At 34.6% G+C, this 19,430-nt stretch overlaps 1 protein-coding gene across 1 annotated transcript in view; it reads right to left on the bottom strand.

The window, feature by feature from the left end:
- Positions 1-19,430, bottom strand: part of COL11A1 (collagen type XI alpha 1 chain) — a 225,180-nt gene that overhangs the window by 77,101 nt on the left and 128,649 nt on the right. Inside the window, exons 32-38 of the mRNA XM_004002244.6 lie at positions 16,588-16,641; positions 16,414-16,458; positions 16,221-16,274; positions 16,061-16,105; positions 12,920-12,973; positions 6,427-6,480; positions 760-813 (exon numbers count right to left, since the gene is read on the bottom strand). Coding sequence (XP_004002293.3) covers positions 760-813; positions 6,427-6,480; positions 12,920-12,973; positions 16,061-16,105; positions 16,221-16,274; positions 16,414-16,458; positions 16,588-16,641 — 360 coding nt within the window. The remainder of the gene's footprint in view (positions 1-759; positions 814-6,426; positions 6,481-12,919; positions 12,974-16,060; positions 16,106-16,220; positions 16,275-16,413; positions 16,459-16,587; positions 16,642-19,430) is intronic.

Raw genomic sequence — 19,430 nt, forward strand, 5'->3', positions numbered from 1 at the left:
TAGCAGGGGTAAAACTCCAGCTGAGTAAACTAAATGTGTCTTGTCAATTCAATATGTTATGGCAGAATAAAAACATTGTTTTCTATCCCCACAAGTTATTGTCTACAAGTATTTAATACTATAATTCAGGGTACTACCTTAAATTTTGAGATTCTTTCTGCCACCTCTCTTGAAAAAGCTACTTGTCTTTGCCATTACTTCTATCAATATACACTCAAAGATTACATACTCATATTTTATCACTGATGGAAATCATTGTTAACAAAACAAATTTTAAGAAAGATGTAATATAATACACATTTTAACATTTTAGAAGAATTATGTTAGAAGATTTATATTTCTAATATATTATACACCTAAATTTAATTTAAACTCAGAAAACTGAAGTCATTTCAGAATCTGAAATCTCTGAAAATAGATAATGGTCAATCTATTTAAAAAGTATCTTAATGTTTTTAGCAAATTATGTCATGATAAGGCTTTTGTGTCACCTTCATTGTGAACTTTCTGACTTATTTTCATTATTTATTTTATCTTTTTCTTTTATTCATTCAGGCAACTGAAAAATTGCTTTAGCTAACTAATGGTTTTCTGAAGTTCATTTGATGTAGGCAAATTGCATATATTTAAATACCATTTAAATTATAAAATATATTAATACTAAAATTCTCAAAATAAAATAAATTTCATGCAACTTAGCAAAAGTTAAAATATAAACAGAAAGATAAATCTTGTTAGGAAATAAGTAGTGGAATGTACCTGTGGTCCAACAACACCCCCTGGCCCAGGAGGGCCAGTCTTGCCTTGAAATCCCTAAGGAGAAAAAACAAAAGAACTATAAAAGCTATCCAGGACATAAAACATAAATTATAATTCTCTGAGATAGTTGAATAATTCACTCTAAAAGGAAGCCATCTTTTGGCTAAAAATTTCTTGCCTCATAAATCCTATGGACAGAGGAGCTTGTTGCAAATATCCTACAGTCGATAGGGTTGCAAAAAGTTGGACACAACTGAGTGACTAAGCGTGCACACAAGCACTTGTTTCTAAATGCCTATAAATTATTACATTACAGTTCTCTTTACATTTAAAATTTATTGTCTTCACTATTTTACACTGTAGTTCTATGATTATCTTCAATAAGTTTAAAAAAGAAAATACGAAAATGGGATGAAGCTGGAGCAAAACTGTGTTCTTACCCCTCATTCCCTGTGTCAGACAACACAGAAATTTTAATCTAGAAGCATTTATGGATGAAATAAGTCATGACTTAGAGACTATTTGTAACAGTCCACTGGTTCTTCATGCAGAGATAAATCTACAGTCTGTGATATCAGTGCATTTTTCTTCCCTCTATTACAACAATCTCATAAAATATAAAAATAAATTTAGAAAAAGAATATTTTACATGATTTGTCACATTTCAATATTTTATCAGTTTTCTTTCTTAAAATCCAAAAGAATATACTTACAAATGTATCATACATACATTGTAGTCATCAGAATAAAATCCAGTACATGTGCGCTCATGTACTCACTAAACAAGGCCTTTGGCATATATTCTGGTACCTCTATTTCTCTAGACTCCTGGGTTATTTTCTGCATGACTGTATTATGAATAGCAAATTTCCTTCTCATGTGAGTTAATCTACACTTAACAGTTGGAGAAAGATTCAAAATGCTGAGAGAAAAATGTTCCAAAGAACTGAATTAAAGCATATAATATTTGCAAAAGTTTTATTCACTATAACATGAGATTGGAAATAAAAAAGTTAGAAAGCAAGGGACAGAAACTGGCTCCACACTTGTATCATGACCTTCCTGATGATTATTATTACATTATTTATAAAAATGAACTTAAAAACAGTAAAAAGAAAAAAATTCTATTTGTAATTTTCTATCCTATTTTTAAAACATATTAATTCTTAAAACCCTCAGGTTTCTACTTTAGTTATCAATCACAATAGCAAAATTAATCAATTCAAAGGAAATGCATTATACAATTTATTTAGAATTTTATAAACAAAATAATAGCTTTATTGCTTAATTTTAACTTTTCAGGAACTTAACAGTTTGGACATTAGTATCCACATATGTAAGCACATATGTACAGTTATATTATATACATATTATTTTATGTTTTATTTTTCCACTGAGAGCTAACAGCTCTTAGCAGTTACTTTTACCATTTGTTTACATCATTTAGTCCCACATCCTACCTACTCCTTAGATGGTGTCAATAATTTCCATGAAAATAATCACTATTAATATCTGTGATTCTGATCAAGTCCTCTGCAACAAACTATTTCTCAACCTCTAGTCTCTGCTGAGTCTTAAAACGCTCTCAGTAAGTGCTTACTTGACATTTTCAATGCCCTCTCATGCTTTCACTGAGGAAATTCTGTGAAAAAATGTGTTACCCAGACTTGTACTCATACACCCTAAGAGTGTGTTAGCTCATCTGAGTGACAGACAGATTTGTAAGGAGCTGGAAAACAGCTCTGACCATATGCCAGCTCATGTAAAATATTGAGTTTTGCAAGTATCTAGTAAATTTGACAGTAAAGATCTTAAATATAAAATACGTACAAAAAAGCTTTTATAGATCAAAATGAAGTGTGATTATTTAATATTGCCATATACTAAGACTAGTCATTTATTTTAGAATAAGTTAAAGTATGTTTTTCAAAATTCTTAAGAACAGAAATGCATTTGATACATGTCTATTAAAAACATACCTTCTATTCTGATCACTTCTATGATCAACACACGATTTGGCACTGCATTTCTAAGAAAAATGTGGGTTGTTTCAATATAATAAAATGGTCTCTCAGTTCAGTCTCTCAGTCGTGTCCGAATCTTTGTGACCCCATGAACTGCAGCACATCAAGCCTCCCTGTCCATCACCAACTCCTGGAGTTTACCCAAATTCATGTCCATTGAGTTGGTGATACCATCCAACCATCTCATACTCTGTTGTCCCCTTCTCCTCCTGCCTTCAATCTTTCCCAACATCAGGGTCTTTTCAAATGAGTCAGCTCTTCCCATCAGGTGGCCAAAATACTGGAGTTTCAGCTTCAACATCAGTTCTTCCAATGAACACTCAGGACTGATGTCCCTTAGGATGGACTGGTTGGATCTCCTTGCAGTCCAAGGGATTCTCAAGAGTCATCTCCAACACCACAGTTCCAAAGCATCAATTCTTCGGCTCTCAGCTTTCTTTATAGTCCAGCTCTCACATCCATACATGACTATTGGAAAAACCATAGCCTTGACTAGATGGACCTTTGTTGGCAAAGTAATGTCTCTGCTTTTTAATATGCTGTCTAGGTTGGTCATAACTTTCCTTCCAAAGAGTAAGTATCTTTTAATTTCATGGCTGCAGTCACGATATGCAGTGATTTTGGACTCTAATTGCTCCTAAAAAGCTTTAAATTGTAAGATGTCAGAATGAACTTTCAGTTTAAGGATTTCTGAATGAGGACAAATCTCAAATATATCAAAATAACTTCTTTAAAATAAGGAAACACATATATATCAAAATATAGCTGCCTTAGATTCTGATTCTTGTACAAGAAAATCTTATGAATCACAGTCAATACAGAACAAGGTGAGTAAGAAAGGTTCCTGAGTGTAAAAGTGACTCATTGTTGTCCTTTAAGTGAATTTGAAAATAGAAATATAATTTTCCAGAAATAATTCTAGCCTTCATTTATAAGAAACTACGAGATGAGAATACCTATCCTAGAATCATTAATTAACATGTTAGTTCTCCACTTTGTTTTACTTTAGACATTAGCATCACCAACTCAGTGGAGAAGAGTGAGCAAGCTTTGGGAGATAGTGAAGGGCAGGGAAGCCTGGTGTGCTGCAGTCCATGGGGTCGGAAAGAGTTGGACATGACTGAGCGACTGAACAACAATAATATTGTTGCTCTTGATAAAAGCAGAAGCTCTTGATTAAATTGAAGACAAAAGAGATTTTATGATAATAATTCTCTAGGTACCCCTTCCTCAAAAGACATTTTTGAAATATTCTAAAGTTATTCCCAAGAAGCTACACCATGACTTAGAAATGACTGACTGCAATATTTGAATGAGAATGCATTTGCAAATTTGAGTGTGGATTATCCTGTAGAGAGCTTATTTCTTGTTCACCACGCAAATGTCATTCCCAAGATGACCCCCAAACAATTGTACTCTTTGGCCTCACTAAATCATTCTTGATTTTGCTGTGTAATCCAAGACTTTGAAGTTTACTAAATCTGACTAAAACCAAGAGTCGTTACAGGAAGAATTGTCACTTGGTGAGCAAAACAGACATTGGCTGCTGGTTCCGGATTGATTTTCCCATGCAGAAAAGCACTGTGTTTTCAGATCTGTTATTCTGTACTTCAATTGAACTCCTAATATGTACTGATGCTAGCAGAATACCTTAAGATAATTTTGAGACACATAGTCAAAGGCAGTCTGTCTTGTGGTTTCTTTAAGAAATCTGGATAAAATTAGTGAATGTTAAGAGCCAAGAACTGAAATCAAGGAAAGATACTAACCTTCCTTGACAATTTCTGATTAGATTACCATCCCACTAAAAGAGCCAGAAACAAGGTTTTGTAACAGTGGCAAAATAAATAAACAAAACCATCAGGATTCTTAAACCATAGTTGAGATGCCAGTTTCCCCTCTGCCCCAATCACTTTTACATAAGGTGTTCAGACAATTTGTTTAATGTTATATTCCTCATAATTTAAGCTACATTTTTTTCCATTTTCTTAACTGATAGGAGAGGGTTTATTTGACATAGTTCTAGGCAAATTACAGATTTATGGTTCCAACTTCAGTAAATATTTCATCCCTTAATTTTGGATACAAGAACCTATTATCTGAATGGGTTTATTGTAATGTGTCTCCTTTAGAGACTGGAAGGGTGAAAGACTTGTAAATGTATCTGTAAACAAAGACTTCAGTGAAAGGGTCAAGGATGACAACCTTGTGGAGGGATCCAAATGATAATGACATCTTTTCCATCAGCAAATACCTCAAATGCTCTTATTGAAAATAAGGAAAATCAAGTAATATGCATGTCCCCGAATAATCATATTCATTTAGGTATTTAGCCACAAAATGGGTCTCTGTATGGATTTTAGGAGAAGGCAATGGAACCCCACTCCAGTATTCTTGCCTGGAGAATCCCACGGATGGAGGAGCCTGGTAGGCCGCGACATGACTGAGTGACTTCCCTTTCACTATTCACTGTCATGCATTGGAAAAGGAATTGGCAATCTATTCCAGTGTTCTTCCCTGGAGAATCCCAGGGACAGGAGAGCCTGGTGGGCTGCCGTCCATGGGGTCGGACAGAGTCAGATATGACTGAAGCGACTTAGTAGCAGCAGCAGTATGTATTTTATATGTATTTTATTTTTTATTTTTTTTTTAAATTTAAATTTATTTATTTTAATTTGGAGGCTAATTACTTTACAATATTGTATTGGTTTTGCCACACATCAACATGAATCCACCACAGATGCACACGTGTTCCCAATCCTGAACCCCCTCCCACCTCCCTCCCTGTACCATCCCTCTGGGTCATCCCAGTGCACCAGCTCCAAGCATCCTGTATCCTGCATCAGACCTAGACTGGCGATTTGTTTCTTATATGATATTATACATGTTTCAATGCCATTCTCCCAAATCATCCCACCCTCTCCCTCTCCCACAGAGTCCAAAAGACTGTTCTATACATCTGTGTCTCTTGCTGTCTTGCATACAGGGTTATTGTTACCATCTTTCTAAATTTCATATATACGCGTTAGTATACTGTATTGGTATTTCACGCCAGTCAGAATGGCTGCGATCCAAAAGTCTACAAGCAATAAATGCTGGAGAGGGTATGGAGAAAAGGGAACCCTCTTACATTGTTGGTGGGAATGCAAACTAGTACAGCCACTATGGAGAACAGTGTGGAGATTCCTTAAAAAAAACTGGAAATAGAACTGCCATACGACCCAGCAATCCTACTGCTGGGCATACACACCGAGGAAACCAGAATTGAAAGAGACACGTATACCCCGATGTTCATCACAGCACTGTTTATAATAGCCAGGACATGGAAGCAACCTAGATGTCCATTGGCAGATGAATGGATAAGAAAGTTGTGGTACATATACACAATGGAGTATTACTCAGGCATTAAAAAGAATACATTTGAATCAGTTCTGATGAGGTGGATGAAACTGGAGCCGATTATACAGAGTGAAGTAAGCCAGAAAGAAAAACACCAATATATATATTTTAAAAAGATTAAATGGAATTAATTTTGGTATTGTCCTTAACCTGATATTTGACTTGTTAACAATAAAGTATCTTTCTGTGAAATGATGAGATGCTAGAGATAGAAAATGTTAATCAGAAGAGTAGGATCACTTACAGTCTCTCCACGTTGCCCAGGATGTCCTGGCAGGCCATCTTTTCCAGGTGGTCCCTGAAATCACAAATATTCACCATCAAATGTCACAAGTATTTCTTGAATCATTTTAGAATCTAAATATAATGTTAGACAATTTTCTTATATCTTCATTAGATATGCTATTTTGATGTTCTATTGATTTTATATATGGTAGTACATGTAAAGGGGCTTCCCCAGAGGCTCAGTGGTAAGGGATACACCTGTGATGCAGAAGATGCAGGATAAGTGGGTTCAGTCCCTATGCTGAGAAGATACCATGGAGGAGGGCATGGCAACCCACTCCAGTATTCTCGCCTGGAGAATCCCATGGACAGAGGAGCCTGGCAGGCTAGAGTCCACAGGGTCACAAAATGTCAGACATGGTTGAAGGGACTGAGCACGAGCAGGTAGTATGTGTATATATCTCTTTAGTATAATTCTATGAGCTTCTCTGGTGGTTCAGACAGTAAAGTCTGCCTGCAGTGCAGGAGACTAAGTTTGATCCCTGGGTCAGGAAGATCTGCTAGAGAAAGAAATTACTACCCATTCCAGTATTCTTGCCTGAGAAATCCTATGGAGAGAGGAATCCGGCAGGCTAGAGTTCATGGGGTCAAAAAGTTGGACATGACTGAGTGAATAAACTACCAGACAGCTATAACTCAGACCAACACAATATTGTAAAACTGTAATCTGAGTATTTTACATTTAAATTATTTCATTAGCAACTATATTTTTAAAGAGCATATTCACATATTTGTATTTTATTTTTGCAAAAATAATAGTTCTTCAGTACTTGACAAATGAATATTTTTCCTTATTTTTGTTGTTATTTGGTGAATATTTTTAATTCAATTTCCTGTGTATCAAGACTTGGATAATAGAGATAGACGGTGTCCTCTAGTGGTGGTCTGAGCTTCTAACTGACAAGAATGTGAAAGAAATAAAAACTCTTACAAACAAGAGCATTTTACTTATCAGTTGCTTCAGGTAAACAAAACAAGGGGCACCACTCAATTTTAGAAGTTACCAGGCCCAATTTTTCCCAGTAGCTTTTCCTAAATACCCTCTTGGAAGCATAACGTCTCTTAAACACTGCAGAGCACGTCCGCTGTGCTATCACTTTAGGTAAATGATGCTGTCTTTGTCATGACTGAAAAAATAAATGAGGCTTATCAATTAAGTATTTAAGGTAAAAACCCTGAGAGGGTTATTTAGATACTTAGTCGAAATAGATGGCTTGTTTAGAATGCATTGTGGATGACTCATCCTACACAGAAAGCATTAAGCATCAAGTTCAAATTTCAAAATACGTATAATAGGTATAGGCAGAGACATTCTTAGGTGAGAACGTCTGGGTAAATGAAGGAAATGATCACGTCAATGACAACATGTTTAATGATAATGGGTATACCTCTCACAGTTTAATTATTTGAATAAACCTACTCAGGTATTAAAAATACACTATTTACATAAATCTATTTTCAAGTAACGATTCTTTGTATATGAAGTTTGAAAAAAAAAAGTATTTCCAAATAATATCATTTTCACAGACAGCTTTCTTCCACTGGAATTTTTTCTAAGGTGGTTGTAACATCTTGGGGAAAGGCTTCCTGATGGTGACTAGTACCAGCTCTCTCTCTGATCTCCTCTTTATTGACACACTGTTTAAGTTATCAGGTCTAATTAAAGCCTGTATGATATTTCACAAGATCATTGGTTGCTCAGTGATTTGCTCATATTTTCCAGGACCATATCAGCGATTCTATTGCCATTTTCCCCAAAGACCAAAACTGGAATGCTTTTAACCAAGTCCTCCAAACATTCTTGGGCATCACAGACCCATTCTTTCTTTCAAAAACATATATTACATACTTATGTGCTGGGCACTAGGTAATCATAATATGAGATACAGTTCTCAGTTTGGAGGTGAAACACATAAATAAGTAATTTATTGTTACTGGATCTTATTTAGGTTCAGTATTTCAAAGTAAATAAAAACAAGTCCTACATTCAATCACTATTTTGATACATATGGGTTTAAATGTGCTATCAACTGGGGTTAGTAGTAAAACTTTAAATAAAATTACAGGGTGACTGCTAAAGAATAATAAACATGAATCAGACACTTTGTTCCACCATACTAAAATGCATCTCAAATGATGAGTTTTGCAATCAGTATAGGCTATTTATAGGGCTTCCCTGGTGGCTCAATGGTAAAGAATCCACCTGTAAGGCAGGAGACACAGGGGACAGGAGTTCAGCCCCTAGGTCCAGAAGAGCCACTCCAGTATTCTCTCCTGGAGAATCCCATGGACACAGGAGCCTGGCAGGCTACAGTCCATAGGGTCACAAAGAGTTGGACATGACTGAGCATGCAAACACACATAAGCTATTTACATTTCTTCAGCATTTGTAAATATAAAAGTTAAATATCTCATTATATTTGTTGGTATGAAAAGTATAGATAATACTTTTATTATAAAATACTACCACTCTTTAAAATAATGAACTTAGATCTAAATAACATCATCTGAGATGAATGTAACATGATTTTTAATGGCTTTCCTAGATACTCTATGGGAGCAGTGTGTAATAGACTATATAAAAATTCATATCATCATTTTTCTTGATTTAAGTATGCATTCCTAATATTAAATGATAAATCCTAAACAATTTTATTGACTCCAAACAACTATCCAATAAAATAAATATAATGACCAAATAATTTCCTGGCATTAATTTAAAAATAATAATATCATTGATCAAAATAGATGGACATTTGATGTCATTGGAGAATGTCAGTGACAACAAATTTATCTAAATGGGGGTTGTGTGTATATAGCAAAGTAATCTGTGTAAAGATACTTAGAAATAAATATTAAGAATTTTTTCACTTCTTATTTGTACTGCATTGATTTCGCTATAAATAGAAGATATCTTATAGTAGGCATGTTATAAATCTTATTAATCACCAGAGTTAACTTTTTTTTAAATGGGGTAACTATATGCTGACACTGGCTTGAGGTAAATAGACTCTAAACCTGAATATTCCAAGTACCCCATATGTATCTGTGTGAGTATACATATACACATATATATATATTTCATTTATTTATACATACATACATTATAATATATATACATTTCCTAATTATAATGAAAATGAATCAGTTAATTTGAAGGAAGAGGAGCTTGGTTCAATCCTTCTACCTGAATCCTTCCTTCTAAATATTAAAGAAATGAAGACAGGTCTTTCCTATATGTTATAAAACTGCATACCAGAACAAATGATAGGTACTTTATTTCACACTCGAATGTTTCATTTGTCAGAGAAATAGAGTATAAAAATCATTTTGTTTAGCAGTGAAAGCAATGTTCCTTAACAGGGTCATGGCTCTCTACCAGGCTGCATGCTTCTCAAGTGTAGGCATTTACTACACTTCTAATACGTAAGAGACAAAACGCATGCATGATCAATGACTCAAAACTTGAAAGCTACATGAGGGAATGGACTGAAAAAATCTGAGGAAAAATGGCATTCTGTGACAATAAAATTATCCTACACAAGAGAAACTTCTTAACAGTTTGCTCAAATATAAATGGCATGATAATGTTAAAGTTATACATATCACTGGATTTTATGTTCCTAAACAATAATCTATGAGCATGGCTTCAAAATACTTATGAATGGATCTTATGTGCACAATTTTGCAACAGTATTTTCATTTCTCTATATATGCAGCTTTACATCATTTAATATTACATTTGGAACAAAACTGAAATAGTAAACAACATTATATGCATGTAGTATCTATTATCCTGTGTTTAATTATAGGTATTTGTGTTAATCCTTTTATAACATTATAATATAGATAATAGCCTTTTTTGATATATTTGCAGTAATATCAAGATTCTTTGTGATAAAAATAATACTTCACACTTAAATCAGTATTTTACAATAAATAACCCATTTTCAAACATGTGAGCTAAAGTCACATTTGAAAGTAATCAAGGAAAGAAGGAGTTATTCAAACTCAGTAAAAGTACTGGAGAACATTTTATTTATTTATAAATGATTTTCAGCATGTTTAAAAGTAAAATGTACTCATTTGTAACATTTATTTAGGTTTTAAACATCTTAATTTAGTAGTGTTCTTTTATGCAAGATTGTTATTGAACTATATTTGGTAAACTATAATTATTTATATTAGATACATAATTATTAGAAATTAGAAAATTTTTTAAATGTTAGCATCCAAAATGCCTTATATAAGTTCCTCATACAAGGTGCATGTTGTAGTAGTTTGTAAAAAAGATTCAGTTCAAAATCAGTTTAAAACATGAAGCTGGACATCTGTATCAGTATGTCTCTAAATGAAAACATCCAGGATGTGAAAAAAGCTGTCAGTAATTATTTACAAGGAATTAGTTATTTGTATTATTGCATTGAAAAAATTTTGTTCTCAAATCATTGACTGAAAATTTTAACTGTACTCAGTTTCCTACAGAGTAGGTCATATTCATATTCAAACTATATTGGTCTTAATCTCAAACTACTTTTGAATTCACTATTGAATGTCAGGCCCATTGACCATTGGCATTGGCATCATCTGGATATTTGCCAGTAATATCAAGTCTCAAGACCTATCCCAGACATACAGAATCAAAACCTATGTTTTTAACAGAATACCAACATGATTTATGTGTACATTAAAGTTTGAATAGCATTGTCTACTCTGGACTAGAACAGTGCTTCACAAACATTACCATGTATCAGAACTACCCAGAAAGCTCGTTAAGACACAGACTGGGCCCCTCTCCTTGAGTTCCAATTAAAGAGGTAAGGTGGAAACAGGACACTGGATTTCTAACAAAGTGCTGCTGATCTTGGTGGCCTATTGGGGCCACCCTGTGAGAGCAATTTCCTTTGACAGGTGGGTGCTATGGTTTGAAAGGTTGTATCCCTTTGAAATTCATATGATGAAAGTATAATGCTCAAATGTGATGTCATTAGCAAGTGGTACCTTTGGGTGGTGCTTATGTTATCTTCGTGGAACCCTCAAGAATGGAATGGTTGACTTATAAAAGTGGTTCCAGAGAACAGAAAATGAAAAGTCTGCTACCTGAAAAGGGGTCCTCACCTCATCATTCTGGGACTCTGATCTCTGACTTACAGCCTTCAGAACTCTAAGAAATAGATTCTACTTTTTATACACTAGACAATCTATGTTTTCTTTGTTATAGCAGTCAGAATGGACTAAGGCAGTAAGTTGATACTAACTCTTATAAATAAATTGAATAGGTTGCCAAAAAAGGAGAGAAAAGAGCAACTGAGCACTAGGCATGTCCTATATTCCCATAAATGTCTGTGTGAAAAGAAAAGATTTCAATTAACTTTGTGAAAATATTTGATGAGGATAGTCTAACTGTGGCTCTAAATAAATTTTATAAAAAAGGGAATGATTCAAGAAAGGTTATCATTACATTTTCTTAAAAAATACATTATAAAGGCAAAAATAGTAAATATAAATAATAGATCTTAATGTGATATAAGTAATATCAGAATGTTGGAGGATGATTTTGAAGAAGGATCCATTGGATGATAAAAGATATAAGAAATTAATACACCAAATATTTAAGATTCAGTAATGATTTTTAATGTCATCAATAATACTCATTGCAGTAGAAGAGTAGTTGAGACAATAATATTCATGTTGTTCTAGTTTTGATATATTTGAAGGGATGCTTAATCAGATATATCTAAATTATATTCAGAAATGTTTGATAAACTTCATAAGCTGAAAATATAAACTCTGGCATTAATCACCATTTTGTCTTATGGGCTTCCCTGGTGGCTCAGTGGTAAAGGATCCTCCTGTAATGCAGGAGGCCAGGAACTACAAATTTGACTCTTGGGTTGGGAAGATCTCCGGGAGGACGGCATGGTAACCCACTCCAATATTCTTGCCTGAAGAATTCCATGAACAGAGGAGCCTGGCAGGTGCAGTCCATAGGGTGGCATAGAGTTGGACACAACTTCAGAGAAGGCACTGGCACCCCACTCCAGTACTCTTGTCTGGAAAATCCCATGGACAGAGGAGCCTGGTGGGCTGCAGTCCATGGGGCCGCTAAGAGTCGGATACGACTGAGCGGCTTCACTTTCACTTTTCACTTTCATGCATTGGAGAAGGAAATGGCAACCCACTCCAGTACTCTTGCCCGGAGAATCCCAGGGAAGGGGGAGCCTGGTGGGCTGCCGTCTATGGGGTCGCACAGAGTCGGATATGACTGAAGTGACTTAGCAGAAGCAACTTGGCATGCACACATGCATTTTATTTTTATAGGAATTTGTATCAATATTTGTATCCAAATATATTTCACATATATGTGACATATAAGTCACATATAAGCTGTGACTTACAAATTTGAAAACACTATCAAGTGAAGAAAGAGAAAGAAAAACTATGATACTTACAGGAGGGCCTTTTGGTCCAGGGAATCCAACTGGACCTTGAGGTCCTTGAGGACCCTGAAAAGAAAAAGCAATAGGGAAATCTAAGCATATACTTTAAAAGGAATATGTTTATACTCTGAAGTTTATTTCTACAGATAAAGAACAATACAGGCTACAGCTTGTTTACCATAAGGGCAGAACTATGGGCAATACAATGAGATAATCTGTGCTAATCTATAAGCAAAATGGATGATTTTCCACACAATTCAGTACTCAAAACTGCACATCACATAAGTGGTCGTAGCTTAAGAACACTGCAATTATTTAGAATTCATATTAAAAGTAAATAGAACATGGATGTATCAGAAAACCTTGTAGATAATCTACTTTCAATATTAGCTAAAAACATCTATAAATGGAAGATATTTCAATTTAATAGACTCCCCCAAATTATTTTTAAAATTGACTCTATACATATTTTGACACTACAGTCATACAAGATTAAAGGAAAAAAATAAGTGACAATCTCACAAGACCATCAGTTCAGTTCAGTTCAGTCACTCAGTCGTGTCCAACTCTTTGCGACCCCATGAATTGCAGCATGCCAGGCCTCCCTGCCCATCATCAACTCCCGGAGTTCACTCAGACTCACGTCCATCGAGTCAGTAGAGGATACCTTTTACTAATCTCTATATTTAAAACGTATTTGTTTTTAAGGATATTGCGATCTCATTTTATTCATGCATAAGCTTCTTTTGTAGATAAGATGAAAATAACTCTACTATGTCCCAAATATTGAAAAAGAAATACTTATGCCACAAATTATCCATTGTTTATGCAAAATTCAATTTATTTCAGTGTGTTCATTTTTTGCTTTTATTCTGTTTTATTTTTGCTAAAATTTCTCATTTTAGACCGAAGTAAAAACTATATTAACTAAGACCTTAATGGTAGGCATTCATGCTCTGCAAATCATGAGTATGAGGGATCATATTTAACTTGCAGAATATCCTAATGAGTGCATATAAGTATATATGTATCAGTTCAGTTCAGTCCAGTTGCTCAGTCGTGTCTGACTCTTTGTGACCCAGTGAATCGCATATATATACATAAATATATTGTTAAAGAAGGTCATTATAATGGGAAAATATAGGTATTTTTCATTTCTAATTCAATGGTACTACAAAACTCTCTACTTGAACTTCCCAAATCATATATACAGAAGAGAATGTTTCTGTGATATTATTTTTATTGTTCTTCAACTGTGTGCCTAAGACATAACAAATAGTTCATGATACTTAAAATTCTTTGAGAAAATGGTATATTATAGAGAACATATCTGATAAACTACACAGAATGCAGTAAATACATTTTGTATATTTAAAACATGTATAAATGTTTCTTGGAAATGGTTTCGAGCATACTTAAAAAAAATTTTTTTTTTTAAATCAACCTTTACTTTGAGCTTCCCTGGCAGCTCAGATGGTAAAGAATCTGCCTGCAATATGGGAGACCCAGGTTCAATCCCTTGGTCGGGAAAATATCCTGGAGAAGGGAATGGCAACCCACTCCAGTATTCTTGCCTGGAGAACCCCACAGACAGAGGAGCATGACAGGCTACAGTCCATGGGGTCACAAAGAGTCAGATACAACAGAGCGACTAACACTCACTTTACTTTGATCCTCAAAATATACTTTTCCCATTCTCAAAATGTCTTCACAATCACAAGTGATCATGTTCTTGGGTTACACTGTTGTGTTCCAAAATAAAATCATGAAGATTTATAGCTGACACTGAGATTTTGGAATGTATAATAAAATATGTAAATAGAATAGTTTGTGCTTTAAAGACAAAACTCTTAGTTATGCTACAGTTTGTTAAATGGCTCTACTGGTTCTATTTCAGTTAATGATTCAGCCATTTTAATTAATTTAACTGTATATTCGAATTAAGATGACTAATACAAAATATTTAAAATGTGTATATCATTTATGAAGTCAAATGTATAGGATAAACTTAATTTGGAAATAGCTCATCAACAGTGAGAAATATTTAATAGAAACTTAATTAAACTTGATCCAAAGCCCTGAAACAAAAGTAATTTAATGTTTATTCTTGGGTCTTATACACTGACATTTTTGTCACAAATGGAAAGTTTATTTTTAAAAAAATGACCTATTCTCAGTTTTAAGTTATATATCAGAGGGTATTTCTGTTTTACTTTTTGTGAAATACCTATTATAAATTTCAATAATATAAAATGTATAATTTTATAATATAAATTTTATACTTTTAATATAAAAGGTATAATTAAAATTTTAGAATATTAATTTCTTTGATAGTAATGTAGAATATTTTAAATTCTTTTAAGAGGATAGCTTTCAAAATCTGGCTGCAAAAATGCTATAGTTTGCCAAACAAACAAAGGGTGTGCTTACTTATGTATATTTAGCTTTATTTTATATCAATTGAAAAATCAGTTTACTAAATAGTTTTCCTATTTACTGGAACAGATGCTTTATCTTGATTTGAATGTTTATCGATTACGACTTAATGGCTACTGGAAGCTTGCATGTTACCAGCATAATGCTACTGCCAGCTCCAGGAACAAAGTGTCAGTATGGAAAGCAAGAGTGGGGGAGGAGAAGGTATAGGTGTTATACACATATTTAAAAGAAATATAAGATTTTGGTTTGAGTTTAAGAGTTGATATGATAGGCCAGTTACACATATAATTTCTCTCACTTCTATAACAAAAATAGTAGCACTTAAGTGATGAAGATTTTTTAGGGAAGTAAATTAAAGAATGGGCTTCCCACGTGGTGCTGGTAGTAACCTAGCTGCCAATGCAAGAGACTCATAAGACACGAATTCAATCCCTGGATCAAGAAAATCTCCTGGAGAAAGACATGGCAATCTACTCCAGTATTCTTGCCTGGAGAATCCTATGGACAGAGGAGCCTGGTGGGCTACAGTCCATAGGGTCACAAAGAGTCGGACATGACCAACATGACTTAGCACGCACACACATAATAGGAACTTTAAAACTCTGATGTTTTGTGGATGACTGCATGCATGTATTTGCAAACACATGTAACTTTTCCCGGAAATTTAAACACTTTTAAATATAAACATTTATATGATGTAACTATTGTACTTACTCTTTCACCAGGAGGGCCAGGAGGGCCATCACCACCTGAAGTGCCCTGAGAAAAACAACACAAAAACAGAAAGAAATCAGTTTTGACTCCTTCCAGTAACAGCCATCCTGTGGAGGAGGAACCTACAGACAAGCCCAAATGGAACAAGCTCTGACAGTACCTTTGGACCTGGTTTCCCAGTAGGACCTCTTGCTCCTCTTGAACCTCGAGGTCCCTGCATGTAAGAGCAAAGATGAATTGATCTAGTTCCAATTAGATCAAAACGGCACAGGATCAGTTTTCTTTTTTGAAGCAAATTATTTTGGCAAGTTAAATCCAAAATGAAAATCACCATTTTAAATCAAGGCCCTTACCGTTGGACCACGCTGACCCCGAGGGCCCGGTTTGCCAGCTACACCCTGTCAAAAACAGTTCAAACAGCTTCAGTATACAGTATATCACAATGAATTGCGAGTCTGGGCCTGAGAGATAGGTTCCCATGCAAGAACACTTATATTAGTCCAGAACAGTATACTTGTATATCATACCCGGGCACCTTTCTCTCCATTGGCGCCTGGAAACCCAGGAAATCCAGTGGAACCCTACAAAAATAAAAATAGTAAATAATGAGTATATTAACATTTCAGCAACAAGCTGAAAGTCTTTTAAAATACAGTGGTTCTCATAAGTGGGTAGCATTCAAATAAAAAATATAACTTTAAGATACCATACAACCTTTATTCATGTACTGAAAAATGAACTTACAGTGATACCTGAAATCCTGGAAGCATTGAAAACATGAATTGATAACACATCTTAGTTTTCAACTTTAAGGAAATTAATCAAATATATCATTTTTTATACTAAAAAATAGTAATTAAAGGACACTTCATATAATATAAATTTTCACTTATAATTCTACATATTTGTTTCAACTCTGAAGAAAAACTTTGCTTTTCACAAGCATGAATAATCAAATAGTAAAATAGGAGTTTTATAAAATGTTTTTCTGAATTAACATTATTGTATTCTTGTAGTATACTTATCACTTTTTAGTTGAGTATTTTGTACCTTTGGAACTGGATAAAATCATAAAGATTAAAAATCTTCCCCCTTTTCTGTTTGATGTTTAAATATGGTTAGATACAGCTGAGAGTCTAAGTCAGACTGTCCAGCATTAAAATCTGTTATGGGGATTCCAAACACATGAATTCAAGACTTATGTTTGTCATACAGTCATGTAAGTAAATTGAGTACATCACTTATCCCCTTTGAGCATAGCTTTTTCTTCAGTAAAATGAGATCATCTGCATCTTATAGGTACTTTGGCACTTGTAGGATATAGAACTGAAGGAAGGCAAATTATAAAAATAATAATAATAGATAACATTAAATAAGGATTATTTAAGGATGTATAAGCCCTATAAAAGCACTATGTAATTTAATCCACAGTTACCTTCTACAAATGGAATATAATTCCATTTTACCTTCTACATATGTCCAGATCTTCATCTACCAAGAGATTCCTTCGAACATGATTTTGATTGGTTTGCCTCATTATTGTATCATGAAATAAAGCAGATTAGGGTTCAATCCTTTCTCTTCAACTTACTAATAACTATAAGACCCTCAGATTGGTGGGTGGGGGAGGCGGCTTCCAAGCACTCACTTTTCCTATTCAGACCAGTGTATGGATTAAATGCAATAATGTATAAAATGTCTAGCAAAGAATAGTAGACATGCAGATTTTATGCACTTTCCCATGCGTCAATGAAGGTAAAACAAAGCCTTCTTTGACTTGAATACATCTTTGGGTTTTGTTTTTCTTTCTTCTTCTATTAGGTTCAGGTGTACAGTAAAGTTAATCAGTTATACACACACGCACAAATATATATTCTTCACTCAGATTTTTTTCCATTAAAAGTTATTACAAGATATTTAATATAGTTCCCTGTGCTATATAGTAGGTCCTTATTGTTTATCTATTTTATATACAGTAGTGTGTATCTCTTAATCCCAAACTCCTAATTTGTTTCTTTCCCCCACTTCTCTCATTTTGGTAACAATAAATTTGTTTTCTATTTTAGTGCACACTCATTTGGAATGAACTAACCTAAAGTAATACTTCTCTCAGTGATAAATGTCTCCTCTGTGTCAGAAGAGTTTAGAGTGACTGCTAAAAGAAGGGACTGTCAAATCCTACTGCAGGCAATAAGGTCCAGGAATTTTCATTTTTAACAATTTCTCCAGGTGATACATACAGAATAGGTGTTATCAATTTATATTTCCTCCACAAATCAGGAAATTTGTATGTGAAGCCTTATGGCATTTGATGGACAAAGCTTAGTAAGAACTGCTAAGCTTCCTATTAGGACCCATTTAGCAACATATTATAATTCATTTATAGAGACCACTATGTGATCAACCTGAGGACAATTATTACAACATGTAATGCTCATATTCTTCTTCAGCGTTACTGGATTAATGTGATATTGAATGGTTTGTTCTTGAGAAACCTATATGCAGGTCAGGAAGCAACAGTTAGAACTCGATATGGAACAACAGACTGGTTTCAAATAGGAAAAGGAGTACGTCAAGGCTGTATATTGTCACCCTGCTTATTTAACTTCTATGCAGAGTACATCATGAGAAACGCTGGGCTGGAGAAGCACAAGCTGGAATCATGATTGCCGGGAGAAATCCCAATAACCTCGGATATGCAGAAGACACCACCCTTACGGCAGGAAGTGAAGAGAAAATAAAAAGCCTCTTGATGAAAGTGAAAGAGGAGAGTGAAAAAGTTGGCTTAAAGCTCAACATTCAGAAAACGAAGATCATGGCATCGAGTCCCATAACTTCATGGTAAATAGATGGGGAAACAGTGGAAACAGTGTCAGACTTTACTTTTTGGGGCTCCAAAATCACTGCAGCCATGAAATTAAAAGACGCTTACTCCTTGGAAGAAAAGTTATGACCAACCTAGACAGCATATTGAAAAGCAGAGACATTACTCTGCCAACAAAGATCCATCTAGTCAAGGCTATGGTTTTTCCTGTGGTCATGTATGGATGTGAGAGTTGGACTGTGAAGAAAGCTGAGTGCCGAAGAATTGATGCTTTTGAACTGTGGTGTTGGAGAAGACTCTTGAGAGTCCCTTGGACTGCAAGGAGATCCAACCAGTCCATTCTGAAGGAGATCAGCCCTGGGATTTCTTTGGAAGGAATGATGCCAAAGCTGAAACTCCAGTACTTTAGCCACCTCATGCGAAAAGTTGACTCATTGGAAAAGACTCTGATGCTGGGAAGGATTGGAGGCAGGAGGAGAAGGGGACGACAGAGGATGAGATGGCTGGATGGCATCACGGACTCAATGGACGTGAGTCTGAGTGAAC

The sequence above is a fragment of the Ovis aries genome, chromosome 1 (assembly GCF_016772045.2).
Source record: "Ovis aries strain OAR_USU_Benz2616 breed Rambouillet chromosome 1, ARS-UI_Ramb_v3.0, whole genome shotgun sequence".
In the NCBI taxonomy this organism is placed as follows: Eukaryota; Metazoa; Chordata; class Mammalia; order Artiodactyla; family Bovidae; genus Ovis; species Ovis aries.